The 21,023-nt window shown below is 39.6% G+C and overlaps 1 protein-coding gene across 2 annotated transcripts in view; it reads left to right on the top strand.

Annotated features, from left to right (window-relative positions):
* The window catches only part of CEP89 (centrosomal protein 89), a 33,143-nt gene extending 23,930 nt beyond the window's left edge, over nt 1-9,213 (top strand). For both annotated transcript variants that reach the window (XM_041396235.1, XM_041396236.1), the window contains 2 exons: nt 1,837-2,006; nt 6,660-9,213. In XM_041396235.1, coding sequence (XP_041252169.1) covers nt 1,837-2,006; nt 6,660-6,885 — 396 coding nt within the window. In that variant the 3' untranslated portion in view covers nt 6,886-9,213. The remainder of the gene's footprint in view (nt 1-1,836; nt 2,007-6,659) is intronic.
* The last annotated feature ends 11,810 nt before the right edge of the window (nt 9,214-21,023 follow it).

Raw genomic sequence — 21,023 nt, 5'->3', positions numbered from 1 at the left:
GCCAGCAGCTGCATGTGTCAGTGTGCTCAGAGCCATCCCAGGCTGCCCAGGCTGCATTTTACAGCCTTATTTATAATCCATCCATAGAGGCAAGATCAGAACAATGTATCACTCGTACCTAGTTTCAGACTGTAGTCATATGGCCATAAGGAAAAGGTGCCCTTTTCCCTCTGATTTTGCAACCATTCTGCACACAGGACTCGGCTTCAGTTGGCAAAGGTAGAGCAGGAGTGCAGAGCCAGCAGAGGCAGCTGTGGCTGTGGAGGAGCAGAGTGCAGCTTAAAACACAAAGCTCAGCTCAAAGCAGAGCACCCTGTAGCTGGGTGTCAGTGAGCACGTGAAGGAAAGCAGGGTTTCACCAGTGCTACAATTCAGCAGCCTTCCTTCCCCCGATAGAGTCGAGAGAGGAAGTTTGCTCTTGTTCTTTGAAGTTATTATGGACATCTAATCTACAGAGGGCATTTCAAGTCTCACACCTGGCTGGACCTGACAAGTGCTGGGCTTTTACTGGCAGAGGGGAAGGTTCAGCTGTTTCCCTGTACTCTGCACTTCCTCTAGGCTGGCTCTGAGCAGCCTTCTGTTCAGAAGGAACTTCTTTACTTTTAGCCTTCCATAACATCACTCTGCATTTTGAAGGCTTCTCTGTGAATCTAAAAAGTTGAGTGATGTTACTGGTTAACTTGCAAGCTTCTTATTCTTCTATTAGAACTGTTAGGGAAAAGTTAGGATAAAAATCCTATGTAAGTCAGCCTTAAATATTGAGTTACTAATATTCTGTAATCTATTGTTGTCCTATTACCTCTAGAAAATTAAACTTTACAGTGACACACTTTGCAAGAGCTAAAAAGGAAACAGTTTGTGGGAAGGATTATATAGCCTTATATACAGCATGTCTAAAAATGCCTTTTTTTAATTCCTCCAAAAGACAAACTCAAATCTTTCTCCCCCGACTCAGATGAAGATAAAACCTTAGTGATTAGCACCTCAGATAAAACTTTATATTAGCAAGACATAAATAGCAGTATTTTCAAAGCTTCACTAACTTAGTTTACAGTTTGTTAAAGGAGGTGTTTCCATCTCAAAACTCTATTCTATAACCTGTAGGAAACATCACAGTATGCAGAGAAAAAACAGTTTTAGCATTCTATTTGTAATCATGAGAAAATAAGTTAATATTGGATTTTGGTATTGTCAAGAGCAGCAGCATCTGAAAATGTGTAACAATACACAAACCAGTTTGCAGTTTCTTGTGTGCATATGCAATTTAATGGGGATGTTATTTCAGAAAGCAAAGTTACTAATTTCTTCTTTTTTTTTTATATGAGACCAGTCATTAGTTACCATTTAATTATTATAGCCATTAATCAAAAAATCACTTGTGCTTCACTGAGCAAGAGGACTGTTACATGAAGCAGCAAGCAAAGGTATTCTTTTCTTCCTCTTAGTATTAACAGAAACACTTTTTCATGGTATGTACTGATAAGTGTGACTTTGGCAAGTGGTAAGCAACCTGTGCTGTAAAGTGTAGCTTTGTGTCTTGGAAAACAAACCTTTTTTTGCAGGTAACTGTGTTTTCTGTAAAACAAACTTACAGTATGGTATTCATTATACACAGTAGTTTTATATGCAGAACAAAATGAAGTGTAATACCTTCAAATTAACAAATAGGCTAAAAAAAATCCCATAGTGCAACCTACCTGGCATAATTAAGCAAGGCAGCATTAATGTAAAGATTCAACTGAAAATCAATATCTTTAACTCTTTCTTTTGTTGGTAATGACTTGTCCTTATTTCTCCTACAATCCCACTTTTTTCTATTAACCTTAACCCTTACAGGTATATAAAAAGAAAGCAGCTGGGAAGCTTGGAGATATCAATCTCAAGATGACTGAGCAGGAGAAGGAATTTGAAAGGAAGACTGCTCAGTATGAGCAAGAAAAGCAGCACCTGCAGCGTCTGCTGCAAGACAAGCAGGAAACCCTCAATGAGGTGCTGCAGCAGAGCAGGTGAGTGGGGCACAGGCAGGAGCCACCCAGGCAGCTCAGGCAGGTGAAGGGACAGGGGAAAGCACCTGCACACAGCCAGCAGCAGAGTCTCCTGTGGTATGTTCCAAAAATGAGAATGCCGAAACCCTGCTCATGACTGCCAGCTCTCAGAAAGGTCTTTGGAAGGAGGAATTTGTTCTATATGGCTGCTGCTGTTCTTAAAACTTCTTAAGAAGGACATGAATCTGTGTGAGTCTTTGATAATTTGAAAGGATTCTATAAAGTAAGATATATGTTGATTTATTTTAGTAGCACCTTCTGCTAAAGGATGAACACTTTCCCATTCATACCCCTTGACAGTTTTCAGAATAGTAGGAAATGAAGGGAATCTGAGTACACCAAAGATCTGTTTTCTTTTGAATCTGTCTTACTGATCTATTGACAAGTGACTTAGATTTGCTATGTGCACAATAAAGAGAAGAAAATGTAACAGATTTATAGAAGATTATGACTGCAGTGTTGAGACATCCTTTAAGTACAGAGTCCTTTAAAGGTATTTTTTCCCTCTGATAGTGGAAAGCTTCACAGCACATTTACATTATGAGCATAAAAGAAAAACAGTTTCAGTTTACAACTGAGGAAAAGTAATAAGCAGTAATTTCTCAAGTCATCACTGCCATTGTGAAATAAAAGATTTAAATAGATTTTAACAGACAATAGAAAAACAGGGCTTGGTATCATCTACCTTACATCAGTACAGTCCCTCTCAGTTACTTATACAGTGCAATTAAACAGGTGTAAACAGCAGAGTTGTACAATTAACATTCCATTAATCTCTGAAATTTGCATTAAAAACCAGATTGAAGTGATCCACATTTCTCTGGAACTAGTTATTTATGATCTTAAACTAATTAAATTACGTTCATATCTCTGAGCTCATGTAAATTTTTTTTTTACTGTAGATAACAACAATTAAATAAAGAGGGGTTTTTTTTCAGTATAGGACAGAGCATAATTTGAAATCCCATAATATGGATAATTCAAAATTTACCCTTCTAGCCCCAAAGTAGGCAAATTAGATGATGTAACACATATGTGTAAAATAATTACACTTTTCATACAGTATACTAAATCACTTTTACCTTTTCAGTCCAAATTAATTCATTTTTTCTTCAGTAAACACACACAATTAATACTTGCAGCTGCCTTTTAAGAAACAAGATCTGCACCTGGAACTACACCACTGTAGTCCATTTAACTGTATGATGATGAAGAAAGGTGGTTTATGGAAACATGCCCAAAATGAACCTCATGAAGAGATGTCTTTCATTTCTGTAGTCTCAAACATTATTGAATGGTGTCATGAGTGACTGGTTTCTTCATATTCCATTATTTTTCTCGAGTACTGCAATATAACGTAGTTTCCCAAGGTAATCCAAATATGTATCTACTCTTTTATGCCTATCAGTCAGAAATTAAACATGTCTTTTGGTCTGCTTTCTGTATTTATGATTTTACAAGGTTTATTATTTTCTATCTCCCTTCACACAGTCACAGGAGTAAGGAAGGGAAAATGATGTGTAGTTCAGATGCTGCTCATCATCTCTAGCTTGGCAACTAAAGTCCCTCAGTGCTAGGAGAGTACCAAACATTTTGATTTATTGTGACTAGCTGTGTTCACAGAGTAGATTTTTAGTCCAGAGTACTGTGTAGCTGATAATATTTCTGTGCAAAATGCCTACACAGACATTAGGATAAGTGCATACAATCAATATTTATTCTCTAATTTCTAATTTATTCCCCAATTTCACTGTTAGGTGATGAAAATCAGAGTAGTTTGCCACATTTTAAGCAGAAAAATCAACATACTTTGAAATCTAGCTGAAGGTATGATGAATCACTGTAAGCAGGTGAAGACAGAAAACTATTTCATATCATTTATTTTGCTCTTGTATTTAGTTTAATAATATGGAGATAGGAAATCGGGGCAAGTCTGACTTAGCTACCACCATGAAATTCTTTATCATAAAAGCATACTGTACCTGTTGTTGCTGCTAAGTTTTCTTGTAAAGCAAAGAGAAATCCCACTTCAGAAGTGGAAACGGCGCGGTGCTCTCAGTGAGAGCTGCACAGGGTGAGCAGGGCCTGCAGGGGAGCACGGCAGCCGGGGTGCTGGCAGCTCTCTGCCCAGCCCTGTGTGCCCAGAGGCAGAGCTAAGAGATGGATTCATGTGCTGCTTCTCTCCTGCTTTTAACAAGTGTACTCCAAACTAGCATGGGCTTTCGTCAAACATAACAGAGATGCCTTTGAAATTTTCTCCCCTTCTGCATTCTTTCAGCTCATAACAAAAATCAGGAGTTCATTACTTACCCGTTGCATCCAAGGGATGAGGATTTTTCTACTTGGTTTTCAAAAAGAAACACATATAGATACAGTTGTACTTCTGGTAAATAAAAGCTCTTAAAGATATGCAGATTTCCCTTCCTGGAAGCTGCTCCTTAGAGCCTTATCAGTAATTACAGCCTTTGCTAGACAATATTGCAAATTCCCAGCAACCTTTAATGAGAAACTAATAACATTTTGTTTTTCAGGCAGCTGATAATGACATCTTTATTAGTCACTGAGTAACCTTAAGAGATATCAATATCACAACCTTTCATTAAATAAGAGGTTTGAAATATAAACAAAGTTCATGATCTGACCCTAGGGTAAAAAAACAGGTTCCTAAATGTTTCCAGTCTTACTTGACCTTTATGAGTTTTCTAGGTCAGAGTTTGTTTCATAAGACTCCTGCAGAGAAACAGTACCTCAAGGTAGTCACAGCTGCTGTGCTTTGGATGCAGAATGTAAGTTTGAAAGTGCATTAAACCTGTCCTTGGAAGAGGGTCAACAGCAGAAAAGCTTTGCAGTTGTGCATGGGCAAGGGGAAGGAACTGTCTTATCTGTGAGGTGACATACGAAATTATAACCACAATAAAAACCTCTGTGATAAGGAATATGTAAATAAACTGTCACAGGATAGATGAAAATGAATTACAGAGCCAGCCCAAATAAGATTCTGAGATTTAAGGCTGAATTAATTTAGTTCAATGAGGGCATGTCGTTTTTAAAGAAGAATCTTTCAGAACCTACTTCTGGTAATTTTTTCATCCTCAGACATCAGTGGGGCACTGGCATTTTGCTTATTCTCAACAAATTATAAAATCCTACATTTTGGCTAGGTTAAGTGTTGAATTAAATTTTTATTTTTACTTAATTAATAATAGCCTACATTAATAAGAAATTAGCTTAATACCTTTTGTCTAAAGGCATCTGGAAGCAGCACATGTATCTAAACTGAGCATGTATCTAGTTTTAAATGCCAAGTGGCAAAGACTTGTGTTTCAAGAGGCAAACCAGCTGTAGAGACGAGGAAATTTTGGTGTTGAGAGAGATGTACAGAGCATCAGCAGCTGTAGTAACCAAGCTTGAGGGAAGGGGGGGTTGTGACTAGCAAGAAGACATCCTCTCCCCAACCACTTCTGCTGAGTGCATTTTTAAATTTCAATCAGATCAAAATTTTCAAACAAAATACCCTTGTCTAACTACACTTGGGATGCTGCTACTTCTTCTGAGATGCTGACCTGCACAACAGCTGAACTTGCACCACACTGCAAGTTGTGTAGTTGTGGCACTGTAGCTGTGCCACACTGCAGAGCCTTACCTGGGGCTGCAGCATGCTGTGTGTGCAGCAGGGCCAGCTGCACTGCCCTTTCCTGGCTGCAGTGTGCTCGGAGTGCTCATCCCAAAGCCAGCTCAGGTAGCACTCTCTGGCTCTGCATCTCTCAGCTCCATTTAAAAATCAGTCCTCCAAGAAGAGATCAGATTCACAGAATTCACAGAGTCACCAGGTTGGAAGAGACCTTTGAGATCATCGAGTCCAACCCAGCCCCAGCACCCAGTGCCACATCCAGGCTTTGTTAAACACACCCAGTGATGGTGACTGCCCCGCCTCCCTGAGCAGCCATTCCAAAACTTTATCACTCTTTCTGTAAAAAACTTTTTTCCTGATATCCAACCTCTGTTTCATTTGGTGCAGCTTGAGACTGTGACCTCTGGTTCTGTATTAAACTATGTGTGCTCATTTTCCATGCATCAGCTACGCTTTCCATGTCAATTGATCTTCATTTCCTTATTATTTTGTATTTTGACATGCACTAGGAGTCAAAGGAAACCCCCAAGCTCTTGGGCTTTGTCTGCCTTCTAACTTGATACCACTTTTGTTTGGCTCCCACAATGATGCATTAGCTGAGCACAGAGTCTGACTCTGATCAGACCCTTGGGGCTCAGAGGGGTGAGCACAGTGCTCTGGGCAGAGAGAAGGGGCACTGCAATGTGGGGAGCAGAGCTGTGCCCACCAGGGAACCCAAGTCAGTGCAGAGGGGTAGTCACAGCATTTGGGTCTCACATGCACTGCTCTGTGTGCAGACTTCATCCGACATAATGGGTAGTTTGGTCATATCCTATTTAGCATTATTTAATGAGCTTTTTCAAAAGCAGAAAAGGAATGAATTTCAATCAGGCAATTTCAAGCACCTAAATACAGGCCATTTCTAATTTGTTTATCCACATGCTGTACCTCTGTACTGCTAAATCATTGTTAAAGTTAGGATTTCTCTTCATTTTTTTTCCTAGGAAAACAGAAGGGGAACTTGAAATCATGTGGGAATCCACAGCCAAAGAAAACAGGAGAATGAGAGAACTCTTACAGAAATCCCTGAGGAAGAGCAACGCATGGAGTGCTGTCACAGTCCATGAACCACACTCTCAGAAGGACCTAGTTTATGGACATGATTTTAGCTATTGTGATGTGAAAACTTCATCCCCTACTGAAAATGAAATCCAGCAAGAATGTCAGTGATAAGAATCTGCATCTCATCCAAGAAAGAAAACTTGGTGCCTGAATTTGACTTTTCAGCAACACAAGGCGTAATGGAATGCTTGCTGTCTTCAATATTAGTGTATTTTTAAGGTTATGAAAATGATAACAGCATATTCTCTACTTGTACTGTAAATAATGTAAATCTAGCCTAAAATATTACTTTGAAGAAAAGGCTATTCATTCTTAAGACAAAATGTGGTGCAACTTCAAGTAAACGTATAAAGACAAGTAAGTAGTTAACAGGATAAGCAGCTGCTAAAGCTTGGTGTTCAGCACAGACATGCCACATGCCACAAAAGAAGGGAGCAGCAAGACAGTGCTTGTTAAAATTAAAAGGACAAGTTTCAGTAAATTCACCCTAAAATGCCCGATGGAGTATGATCCAAGCTGAAAAGAAAGTGTAGCTTGTACTTTTTCTCATGAGGAAGAAACTTGACTTCCTAAGATGCAAAGATGTCCTTATACTAGATGGTGTGCCAAAAATCTTGTTGTCTCAAGGACAGAAACATTTGACTGTGGAGCAGACAAGACCAAAACATCCTCATGTTGTGCCTGAATGCACAACTGCCCAGTGTGTAGATTTACAGGATCCCTGCAGGTGTTGGGAAGCTCCTGCCATGGGTTTGCCAAGGGGACGAGCTGCCAGCACAGGATGCAGCTCTCCTCCAGATTGTTTTGTTCATCCTGCTTCAGACTCAGTGGCTTCAAAAGCCACCCAGAGTATTCTCTGAAGCAGTGCTTATTGTATATGCCTCTAGATTATTGACCTGTATTTGTCTTAGCTTCCAGATTTGTTGATTTTTCACAATATTGCACATCAACTTTGTAGTAGTATGTATTACTGTGATATGACTTTATTTTGGATTTACATATAACCTGCTGGATCAGCTTTTTGGTTTTGCTTCATTTTCGTAACAAAGCACAAATGGTACCAGGAAACTGTAACAATACAAAAACCATGTAACTATCATAGTTGTGTAGTATTAGAAATAATGACGAATTTCGTTGCCTTTGATCAAAGTTAACAAAAAGAGCAGAAAACCAAGTTAAAATACTAAAAGAAATGCATAATGTTTGTGTCTAGAAAGGTTCCTGCAGGGTTGTCCTTCAGGGTAAGGCCATGACTTAGCAGAATGCATTTATTCAGGAGAGGATGGGGACAGCACTTCCTATCACACCATGGTGGTCAGGGACAGGCAGATGTAAAACTTTCAAAGCCAGGCTCTGCAGTCCAGTGCAAAGCTGAAAAGTCTGCAGACTTTGAGAGCACTGGCAGAACCTCAGTGCACTCAGATACTGCCCTGATTATAGGAAACCACCAGAGCAGCTATCATATATATGCAGGCAAGATGTGAGGATGTACTTTAATTACTTCCCTTTAATAGGAATAACACGAGTGCAACAGCCTTACCAGTTCATCAGGATAAACTTCAGCCTGCCAGAGTCTTTAAGACACTGATTAACAGCACTACTAATAGCACATTATCTTTTGGTCTCTGCCCAGAGACCTAACAAGAGCTACACCTTTGAATCCTTTCACTCTCCTGGCTTTTTCAACTTGATTATTTTAGGACTCCATGCCTCAACATAACAACCAGAAAATCCTTTTAAGCAGAGTCTTAAATAACTTCATTAATATGTGAAATTGTCATGGGGATGGTCTACCACTAAACCAGTCCTGTCCCCTGTGTCCCTTGAATTTGAAAAAAAAATTAATTTGAAATGTCATGTGTGAAATACCTCTTCAGGTAAGTTAGACAGGCATACACGCTCCTCTGGTTTCCACAGAAGCTCCAATGTGCAGGTGTGCAGACTCTGGAAGAGCAGGGAACATGGCCATACCCACAGCTTTTCACCTTTTTAAACGCAGCTTTGGAAAACTAAGCCTTTCATGTCATATTTTTTAATTTAAGCATCTCTTAATATGCAAATACAATCTCAGAACTGATTTAATATTTACAGTGTTATCTTCAACTGGTTTTAATTTCCCTTCTGAATATGTTTTAAGAGTTTGTAAAAATAAGCAGCTTTCACAAGGAAAAGCTATTGTATTGGTAATTCCTTAGAAACAGAAGCAAGATTTTCAAAACTCTTAAGCGCTGGCCTCACTGTTCTTCCACTGAAGTGACCTGGGAATGTCCTGGAACTGTACTTTTGCCACACCTGCTGCCATTTTCACAGCTCTTGTTTTAGAGTAGCTTTTAATACATGGTTCAAAGGGCAGCACCTTGACACTCTTAAGGCTTTGTTCAGAAATGTTACATTTACTTTGTCATTTGCATATCATTAAAATAACTTTTAAATGAACTAATATTGTTAAACTTTAAATGGACTAACATTTAATCAAATCCCTGGGTGATTCTTCGTACTCAGTTTCCACAGGAAAAAAAGTGAGAAGAAGTTATGTCCCATGGATGAAAAAGTCCTGTGACTCAGGAACGCTTTTTTGGCATAACAAAGATCCTGTTTTAGGCCATTTTAAATACATATGCATGTATTTTAAATACACGTGAACCCATTTGACATACTTGGAGAGTAAAATACTGGATTTTTTTCAGATCAGCAAAAGTAAATTTGGAACAATTTGCCCATTTGCAAATGTGCCAAGTGTTGTACAAGTAGAATTGATGATTAGACAGGTGCTTCCCTCCAGTTCCTTCCAGATTGATTCTCTCTTATATTAACAGCTGAAAGAATTGGTTTTCCTGTAAATCTCTTTCAGATGAAACATAAATCTTATGCTCTGTATGTTTTTCATCTTGCATTAAGTTTTGTAACTTGGTTTTAGTATATTTCTGTGTTCAGACAGTACACAATATAATGCTTATTGCTGACCATTGATTTTGGGATTAGAAAAAAACATCAAAAGACTAGCATTACATAAATAAATATTCTTTTGAAAAAAAAGAAAATACACTTTTTATTAAAACATGCAACATTTAAGCATAAAGGAAAAACAAAAACCAAAAGAAAAGTCCTGCTAAAACAAAGTTGATAATTTTAGGAGCTAAATTGCCTAGCAGGCAATACCACTGCCTCATCAAACCAAAATTCAGTGTCTCAAAAGCTGTCTAGAAGGAGGAACTCAAAGGGTGTTTGTGCAGGGCCAGGAAACTGAGCTCAGTGATCCTTGTGGGTTCCTTCCAGCTCAGGATATTCTGGGAATTCTCCAAGTCACCTTTCACTTTGTGGAGGAAAGATAACCAGATCCAAGCAGTTAATTAGGGTTCAGCTGCAGCTGTATCTAATTCTGTGTGAGATAATACATTTAGATTTCTTTATAATAATTTGGTAAAGTACACTATATTGTTTGCTCTTTCACATTATTTGCTCCCATTATTTCTTTCTCAGCTGAAGGCAGGTGGGTGGAACTGTCACCTCAGTACAATCAGCTGAACAGCTTTTGCAGGAGATGGCAGAAGGGTTTTACTGAGTACAGCTGGCATTGGATCAGTGCAAGTGTAACACGGTGAGTGCTTTTTAATCTAAGTATAACCACAACATCTCTTGCAATCAAAAAAATGATTAGCAAAGGTGCTAAGATCACAGGAGATCAGATACTATCTTGATATTACAGCCCTTGACTGATTTCACATGCATTTTCCTGCTCACATTTTTATAGCATTTTTTATAGCTCTCATTTTTTCCTGCCCTCATTTTTTTCAGTCTAGATGATGTTCATATCTTGTAAGTGTGTCCTGTTGTAAACAACTCAGCGTTCTGGAAGCTGAGGGTTTTAGTCCTAAGACCATTTAATGATTTATGACACTGTCATAAATCTTATTACCATCCCGTGGCACATACAGGACAAGCAAGGGTTCAGGCCCTGCCAGCGTGGATTTAAGGAAGACAGATCCTGCTTGACAAACCTGATCTCCTTTTATGTCTAGAGAGCCACCTGTTAGGTGAGGGAAAGGTTGTGGATGTGATACCCACTACCAAGACTTCAGCAAGGCTTTTGATACTGTCCCTCAGAACATTCTGCTGGAGAAGCTGGCAGCTCATGGCTTGGACATCTTCCCTTGGATAAAAACTGGATGGAGGCTGGGCCAAGGTGGAGAATGGAGTTAAATCCACTGGGCAGCTGGTAATCAGTGAGGCTCTCTAAGGCTCACTGTTGGGGCCAGTCCTGTTTAATATCATCATGGATGGAGTGGAAACTGCAGATAAAGTTTATTAGAGAAGCTCCCAGTAGGTGCAGAAAGGACCCTGGGCTTTCTAAACTCCCCAGAGAGGGTCCTGGGGGCAGCTGGATCCAATCTTAGTCCCAAACTGTCATTAACTCAAGTTGTACGTATCTATATACACATGTACATACAAACTTAAGGAATCACAGAGGTGTGATTGAACATTTGTACAACATTGTCCTGCAGAATTAAGGATGGCAAATTAGATATATTTATATAAAATAATTATTTCTTTTGATAAATTATTAGACAAAGTATCTAATATCAGAATTAATTACTACATAGTACAGAAGCTAAAACTACTAGTATAGTGTAGGATAGGATAGGATAGGATAGTGCACTTTATCAAAGCAGTCACAAAAAGTAAAGCAAAAAAAAAAAAAGCTTTATATCAAAGGTAGCAAAAAACCAAATTTTTAAGTAGAGATTGAAGTAACTCACCCAGGCTTGGGGCAAATCCTGTTCACTCAGTCTTGAGGTGGTCTCCATCCAAAGGAGGAATCTCTGTACATGCTCAAAGAAGGGGTATGTTAGGAGAACCTGCCATTTGGAAGTGGGACTGAACTTCTATAGTGTAAAGGGATTGATTGCCAGTCATACGTGTCCAGGTAGCCTAGCAGCTTGTCTGCTAATTAATATCCAGACAGGATATTCATTTGGGACTTATGTGTAATGCTGGTTTTAGGTTAATTCAACAGCAAAAGCAGCACATGAGCCCCTCTCAACCCACCAGTGATAGCTTTGTAAATAGGCATTGTCTGAGTTGCTTGACCACGTTCCAGGGCAGAGCATCCTGCTCCAAGCATCCTTTGTTTTGGTGAGAGGATCCAGCACACCCTCAGTCAGCCGGAAGGCAGCACCAAGCTGGGTGGGCAGAAAGGCTCTGCAGAGGGATCTGGACCGGCTGCAGAGATGGGCTGAGGCTCAGGTGCAGTGCCAGCTCTGTGTTTGTGTCACCAACCCGTGCAGTGCTACAGGCTGGGGGAAAGCGGCCGGGATGCTGATCCACAGCGGCTGAACCTGAGCCCAGCAGTGCCCCGGCGGCCAGTGGCACCTGGCTTGTATCAAAAACAGTGCAGCTGGACCAGGGCAATGCTTGTCCCTCTGTGCTGGGCACTGGTGAGGCCACAGCTCGAGTGCTGTGTCCAGCTCTGGGCCCTTCGCAGCAAGAGAGACTTTTTGGTGTGGAGCCTGAGCAGAGCAGGGCGGCAGAACTGGGGAAGGGTCTAGAGAGAAAGTGCTGTGAGGAGCAGCTGAGGGAGCTGGGAAGGGGCCGGAGCCCCAGGAGGGGCTGAGGGAGCTGGGAAGGGGCCGGAGTCCCAGGAGGGGCTGAGGCAGCTGGAAAGGGGCTCAGCCTGGAGAAAAGGAGGCTCAGGGGGGCCCTTCTGGCTCTGCACAACTCCTGACAGGAAGGGACAGCCGGGGGTCAGGCTGTGCTCCCAGGAACAGGGACAGGAGCAGAGGGAACGGCCTCAGGCTGGGCCAGGGCAGGCTCAGGGTGGACACCAGCAGGAATTCCTTCATTGAGAGGATTGCCAGATAGTGGCAGGGGTTGCCCAGGTGGACAGTCCCCATCCCTGCAGGTGCTGAAGGAACTGGACACGGCACTCGGTGCTCTGGTTTGGTTGATGTTATTAGGTAAAAATTTATCCAGCCTATTTTAATAAAAATAAAAAGTAAATTTATTCAGACCGATATACAGTCCCAACAGACAGCCAACAATCAAAGGCAGCACCGACCCCAGGACTGGAGCTGGGTGAATGCAGATCCAACCTCTATCACATGGAATCCCCCCTGTTCACCAATGCTGCTTGCCAGAGTCCGGTTTTTATACTCTTCTTCTTGCCTGCAGCAGAGTCCCTTTGTCCTTCCTTGGAGTTCTTCATGCTGTCTATTCTCTGTCCTGTGCTGGCCAAAACCTTGTCCGGGAACTGATGTGTATCTGCTCCCTGGTTCCCAGAATCCTGCATTCAGATCTATGTCCTTGATGGTCCTGTCTGTCTGAGATGAACATCTTCACAGCCCATCACACCAGCAAGAACACCCATCTCCTGTGCGGGCTACATTCACGTTGTGTGTTAATGACACACCTCCTCCTCGGCTGCAGTTTCGCCACCCTGTGAAGCAATCCCCTTCTCCCTTGCTAATGTGATTTCAAAGTTTTATATTTTATTCTTATATCCATATTCTATCAGCACGAATTACCATCATACCCATAACAGTTGACAACACAGTGTTTGGTCAAAGATTGGATTTTGGAGGCTTTTTCCAACTTCAGTGATTCTGGGATTCTGTACTCTGTTCATATGGATCACAGCCTACGTGATCCATACTCCTCTGAAAATGAAAGCTTTATAGATGCAGTCCGAAGAAGAGCTGAATTCCTACTACTTCAGAAAATGTTTGTGGTTTCAATTCATGTTTAAGATTAAAGCAGGGTCAGGGTGACAGCAATCCCTAAGAGCAGAGTTCTGTTGTTTATGCACTGTGCAGCTACACTGAAGCCATCAAATAGCATTGCCCAGTAGTAGCCACTGACCACTTTAGTTTTCTCCACTCCTTGCTGCTGCATACAAAGCTGACATACTGCTGAAGGACAAGCAAGCTCCTAATCTACTAACATGGACTGTGGTGGCACCTTTGGAGCGAACCTCTGGGAGTTACAGATATCAAACTAGTGTTTTGTGTTGCTTTAAAAGAAAGGTCTCTGCCAAGGAAGGTGGGAACCTTCCTGGAATGGGGAATATGTCCCCCTTCTCTCCAAATTATTATAACTTTGGAAATACGGGGTTTTAGGCAAAGATATGGGAAATGGGATAACAGTTCTTTATGTACATATATATATATATATATATATATATATACATACATAAATATATGTGTGTGTGTGTGTATAAATATATAGGCAAATACATATATCTATATAAACATACCCACCCACCCCCCTCCCCCCCAACATATATATATATATATATACACACACACACATATATATATACAAACACATGTACATACAAAGAGGGTCAATCAAAACCCAGCACCTTTTTTTCTCTCGGTGTCACCTCCAATCCACACCCAGCCAGGACTATTTCAATGGAATGTCACACCCAGCTACACCTTTTATTTCCTGACTGCCCCATTTGTCTCAGGCCTGCTTCCACGTAGCAGATGGGAGAAAAATTTCACTGAAAAAAACAGACCCAGAATATGTGGAGAAAGTAAGGAAGAAGAAAAAAACCCCAACTTCTAATAATTCGTCATTTTTCTGTTAACATCAATAATGGAAATAAATTACTTCTAGTAACTGTGAAAAGCAAATCTCACGTTTTAGAATTTTAAGTTTAATGAGGGATAAAACAAGGGACAAATATCCAGCTCTGGGGAGCTTTTGGGGAAGGGCCAAAGAGCACAGGGTCAATTTAAACATCGTTCTCTATATACTGCTGCATTGCTGGGGGTACATGCATATTCATGATTTATACATTATTCAAACATTGCTTTGAGTTTTTGCTGTTCCAGAAACTCTCTTGTTTGGTTTTAACCTTTGACTTGTCTGCAGGACATTCTGTAAATTGGGTCAATATATTTTGTTTCTTCCTCTAGTTCTATCCTGTCGTTTCACACTTCCTGATATCGAGGAGTGGATAAATCCTTCCTGGACGCTCGTGCTTTGATTTCTGTCACTGTTATCACGTGGGAAGTCCAAAACAAGGTGTAAGAAACAAAATAATTCGTTTACCCCATTCTCTGAGTAAGCTACATAGAAGTATTTTAGTCTCTATTTTAATATTTTGCTAAAACCTATGATACATTACATTTATCACACTACTATTCATATAAACTACACAGTGCATACATAAACTGGCAGATTATACTGTACAAAAGCCATTAAAAGTAAGTATAAATTGTACCATATCAAAATACCTAATTCATGAACGTAAAAGCCAATATTATGTTGTCATCTCTAAGAGCAATCTTTGAACCACACTCAGTCATGAGATTAAGTTCACAGAAGAGAACAACAGAAGCACAATGTGATCTGTACAACCACCTTGAGAAACTCGAAATGCTGAGACTGGCAGAGGCTGCAGAGCTCCTGTCACGTTCCTGAAGCACTTGTAACCTAAACTCCAGTGTACTCTGTGGACACGATATGGATATTGTAAACCTTTAAAGCTTGTCCCTCCTGCAGCAATCAGCCAAAGGTCTGCTGTCTTCTCTCCAGCTGGCATGATTTGCTTAGAGATCACTTCACACATTCCAGGGCACATACTGGAACCCTGCCTGATGCTCACAAACCTGAATTCAAAGTTTGGGATGTCTTCTATACATGATAACTGAAGAGCCACAAAAGTTTTTTGTGGTTCTGACAGTTGTGTCTTATGAAGGTGGCACACTTGTTCTCATTTCTCTCCCATGCTTGGCATAGTTTCCAGCACACTACAGAAAAGCCAGGATGACTAAAAAATGTCTTTACAGGAGGATTTACTGGGCCACTGCTGCCAGCTGATGTTTTGTTAAAGGTGTGCAACTTCGTAAGAATTTTAAAATAGCTTTTCCTTGTTTCACAGATACTATGCTTAATTTAGATGACACGACACTAAGAAATTATTTGACTGTTTTAGTCTAGTACAATAACTCTACCCATGCCAATTTATCCTTTTTCTGTTACCCACCTGACAACAGAAACTTGCTATTTGCCCTTGACCACAGCTGACAGAGCATCCTGACTCTGTTATATTGCTCCTGCCTTCCAGTTACAGAATCCAGATCTTCCAGCTGGAAAATTGAAACCATGAAGTAGTTTCAGCTTCCTTTCACAACAAAACATAAAAACATTCTTCCATTCCTACCAAGAAAAGGAGAAAATTCAGTATTTGTGGAACTGTAGTCACATTCAAGTTTCATTGATAAATTTACAGAGCACATTCTGTCCATAATAATTGAACATAATTTTGCCATATTTTGGAAAAAATAATGTGATTATATATTCAAAAAGCAAACATTGCTATCACCTTTTAGAAACCAAAACCGCAGGAGAATTCAGAGTGAAAGGAACGAGAGACTTGTCTTTACAAACAAACTGTGGATCTGCTGGCAAACAGAGCCAGATACTGAGAGATAAAGGGAACAATGGGAAGGATTCCACTGACCGATGAATGGAATGAGAGAAATTTGTCTTCACAAACTGTAGGTCTGCTGATAAATAAAACTGGATACTGAGAGATGAAAGAAACAACAGGAAGAACCATAAATTCCATAAGGAATTCCACTGACTGATACAAGGAAAAGACAAAAGTGGGGGATGATACATTAGAAGGGAGTCCTAGGTATCAGGTGTTCGGGGAAGTCTGTATCTCCCAAGCACCTCAGCCAATGGGGAAAGAGGAAAATGTGGCCAGGAAATTAGGATAAAAGGAGGCTGCATCCTCTTAAAATTTGAGAGACCCCAGGGCAATGCCCCATGGCCTCTCCTTTTATTTGAATAAAGTAAAAAGGACTCCTCTGTCTCCTTTTTCGACATAAACCTTTGGTGTTTTTGGAGTAATTTTCTTGCCAGGAGTAATTCCCAGTGGTTCCAATGCTTTTGGCAGCTACAGCTAAAATAGTGGCGTTACCTTTTACTCCACTCTGCCAGTCAGGACAGAGCACTTCACACTCTGTGTTTCGGTTGTGCAAACAGCAGGGAGAGTCTGACACTCACATTAAGGTAAGTGAACTGACAGAGCTTTGATGTGTACTTACCTTATCTCTATTTCCACTTTCTAGAAAAATTCCCCTGACCATTATAAGTCATTTAAACCCAGGTGTTTTCTTTTCTCCTACCTCTATTCCCAAGCCAGAAAGATGCTGTTTTTCAGGCCGGGAGATTGTCTTTTACCAGCTCAGAAGAGAGAACCTCCTAAGACTTTTTCACCATGAAAAATTCATTCCACTATCCTGGCACATTTCATCAGGAGTTCTGAGAGCTTTTCCCTTGGGATTACAAGTCCCTTCCTTGGGCAGGCATGGTTCTTCCATTTAGGAGAGTTCTAAGCACCGATCCTTCTCTGCAAATCTAGTGCAAATAAGTAAGGTAAAAACTCCATGGTGTCAATCAGCTTGGATCTATAAAAGCAGAAGCACTTTGACGGCTTCTTTAAGTTTAAAAATGTGGTTTCTCAGGGAGTAAGCTCTCCAGACTTCTTTAGTCCTGAACTATTTTCTTCTGTACTAAATTTATTTCAACATACCTATTTAACCACATATTCAGATATGAAATACAGGAAGAAATATATTTTAGCTATTAGAATTGTTTTATACCTGAAATATTTGGTTTCACTAAATACAAAATTAAAATGGGACTTCAAAAGTAGCACAGAACATCATAACCTCAGTGGAGTGCTTCAGTACTCAGTGCTTCTTTCCTCAGCTGGAGATGGGCACAGGACAGATTTGTCTTCCAAAACCAGTGTTACCTTGGTGGAAGGCCAGTGGAATGCAACCCGAGTTTTGGACTCAAAAGAGCGATCAAAGTCAGGCTTTGTTTTTAAATAAAAAATCACGAGAAGTTGGATGTTTATCAGAAAAATCATTGATCCTGAGCAGAGTCTGAAGCACTGTTAAAAACTTAAAAACTAGTGTGGCATACTACAGCTGATTTTCTCCAAAGGCCATCAAAATTCCTTTAGAACATCCTTAGAAAGAGACTTCTTGATTTTTTGGTGAACTTGTGGATAGAATGACACACCCAGCATTTACAAGTTTATTGACAGTCTCTAAACAGCTCTGCTTAAAAAAAATACCTGATACAAAATAAATATCTCGTTGGACTAATGATTCTGCACTATTTGGGCAGTTCTAGTACAAAACCTTTAGCAGGCCTGAATATATTTTCAAAAGCCTTACCTGTCACAGAAGAAAAACCAATTCCACTGGAACCAAGAACTAAGTAGGGAAAAAATACAGGTATTTAAACCCCAAATATTCGGTTTAGAGCTGTAGTCTATTAAGTAGTTCTGTTAAGAACTACAGTCACCTAATATTTCCTACTGACCTCCACAAGATGCAAAGATCTTGCAAACCAGTAGCATAACCCAGCATCACCACAGCTCTTAAATCATAATTTCTTTATATTCCACTTGCAGCATACCTGCAGTTACTTAGGGAAAAAAAAAAGTTATTTAAAGGATGACTGAGATCAAATCTTAGAACACATCTATTCATGGTCAGAGTCAAAGGAGACCAAATGCAGGGAAACACTGGTCCTTTCATTAAAATTCAATAACCTGGAAGCAGGAAGGTTAGAATGGAAAATATTCACCCTGGGATACTGCTAAGCTACAATTAAAAACTGCAAGTTAGGACGATCCTTATCATTTGCTTTGGTATTGATCAAAGCAGAACATGCATCACTGCAAGCAATAAATACCAACCCTAACAAACATTAACCTTAATTTTAGTAAGCAATGATAATAAAAGGTGTATTTATATACTGTCCCCTTGCTATTTCCTGAATTAAAGTTGAAAATTACTTTTTACGATTTAATTGGTAAATAGCATTTTGAAAAGGTTCAAACTACAGTGCTTAAATAGGACCAGCCCTCAAAGTGTTTGCCTCAAAATACCTTGGAATTTGAACTCATTCATGCCTTCATCTATTTGTGTACCTATTTGAGAGGGAAGGATTCTTTTCCCAGGGCTGTAAAATGTCATTTCTCTTGTCTATGAAGAAAATAATATCAGAATCATTGAAATCAATGTTTATTTTTTCCTTCAGTGGCTGAGGAAAAGGAGGATTGCTGGTAAAATTAAAAATCTTTTAATGGGTTTACAGCATCCCAAGAAAAGCAACACTTAAAACAAAACTAGACAATAAATGAAGACACTTTTCAATTTTTATAAAGAAACACAGGCTAGTTAAGGTGAAATCACTGCAGACACCTATTGAGCAGGTGGGATCTCTCTAGACAGACCTTCCAGGCTGACTAAAGAAACCAGCTGCTCAGGAAAAACTCAAACTACATCTTTTTAATGCTGCTTTTACGGGAGCTGAAGAAACAGAATGGAAAACAGATCTGAAGGAGAAAGAAAAGACAACTGACACATGCATCTACACAAATTCATCAAAGATTACACCCAATCCAAGCAAAATTCCTCAGCAAAACTTTATCTAACAGAACATTAAAGATTACATATCCCATTGTCTTTTCATCAAAATTACGTGGGATTTTTTGGGTTTTTTGTTGTTCTGTAAGTTCCAGGGTAGAGATGATGTGGAAGATGTGCCTGCTTCATTTCAAGGGACAATGTTAGCCCCAAATATGACCTCCCCTTCTTTTTTGTCTTTTCACATTAGCTCTTTCAATAGTCTCTGTGGCATTTCAGGAACAACACAGGTATGATAAGATTATAAACCTTAATTTCAAAATAATCAGAATAAGGAACACAGAGGAACATTACATAATAACTGATCCCAAATGAAATTGGGAAATGTGAAATTGTGAAATTGAAGGATATGAAAGCATTGGTTAATTTTGTCATACATCACAATTACCATGAAAAATATTTAAAAAGTCCTTGTAAAACTTTAATTAAAAGGAAGAAATTGTTCATACCTGTCTTTTCATATGCAGCATGACTATAATTTTAACATGTTTTATTCTCTTTATCTGTAGGCAAAGAAAAAAAACCCAAAGTTTTGTCTGGCCATTCTTACTCTGGTAATTTTTCAATAAGAAGTTATTTAAGATGGAAGAGCTTCTCTTGCATCTTAACCCTATTTCTGTGATAATTAAACAAGAAAAACAAAGAGAGGAAAAAGCCAGTGACTAAAAAAGTAGAGTTTTGATTTTGTTTCCTGTACCAACATTACTTTGCAACCTCAGTCTTGGAGAAAAACATTCCCAGTGCAGTCTGGCTCAAGCACCAGAAAGCATGGCAAATATAAACTAACAAGTGTTCCACATGTTCTGAAGAGTCTATTTTTAGTCACAGATTTACATCATCGTTGCAGAGAGAATTCCTGTTGATCAATCCTGCATGCTTTTTAATAAGTTTGTTAAAACGGGAGGAGAACAATTGTCAAAAGGTGCTGGTACTCAGGCCCAACAATTTGGTCTTCATTTCCAGCCCTGCACTGCATGTTTATGAGCCATTATCTCAGCGAGGCAACAGATGTTAAATGTTAACATCAGGAGCCAGTTCCCGAACACCTTTTAGCTTTTACCAGCGGGTATTTACTGACAAACTCCTTTAGAGGGGGATGGTCAGGACCTACTGATTGGAGTGTCATAAAGCAAAGGAGCTGTCCAACTGCATTGCTAAAAACAATTATTTATGGGATTAACATGATTAAGGGTCTTTTTGCAAGAGTTTTAGGGACACTAAAACACTTTGAAAGCAGTTACCTTATTACAGAATTCAGGATAATATTTTTTCCCCTGGATATACAACTGCATGGCATTTTTCACTGAAGCAAGATCTTGAAATTTTTACATAAATGGAAAATATTTGTAGCTGCAAGCAAAGGGAACACCAGCTGCCCACTCAGCTGCCTCAAGTTAATGAAAAACAAAGGAAATATTTTGGCTTTTGCTTCTCTACTTTCTCAAGATACAAACATCAACTATCTTTAATAGGCTTTAAATAACATCTGGGCACATGGTTTTAATGCACCCATAATGTGACAATTCCTTCAAAGTTATCTTCCCAAAGCATTTCTGAATTAGCAACTTCTTGCTATAAAGATTATCAAAACAGACTCTCCAAATTATGGTTCACTCTCACTATGTGATACACTACTTAGGCCTTGACAAACATTCCCACAAACGGAACAAAGCTGAAAAAAACATTTTCTTGTTTTTAAAGATAAACTAATTGGACTATCAGTTCACCTGTGGTTCCTAACTCAAAACTTCTTGGCAGAGAATGGGTTTAATGATTACCTTT

This window comes from Onychostruthus taczanowskii, unplaced genomic scaffold (assembly GCF_017590055.1).
Source record: "Onychostruthus taczanowskii isolate IOZ18803 unplaced genomic scaffold, ASM1759005v1 scaffold127, whole genome shotgun sequence".
Taxonomy (NCBI): Eukaryota; Metazoa; Chordata; class Aves; order Passeriformes; family Passeridae; genus Onychostruthus; species Onychostruthus taczanowskii.
Note: the sequence above shows the minus strand (reverse complement) of the source record. Positions and strands in the feature narration are given on the sequence as shown.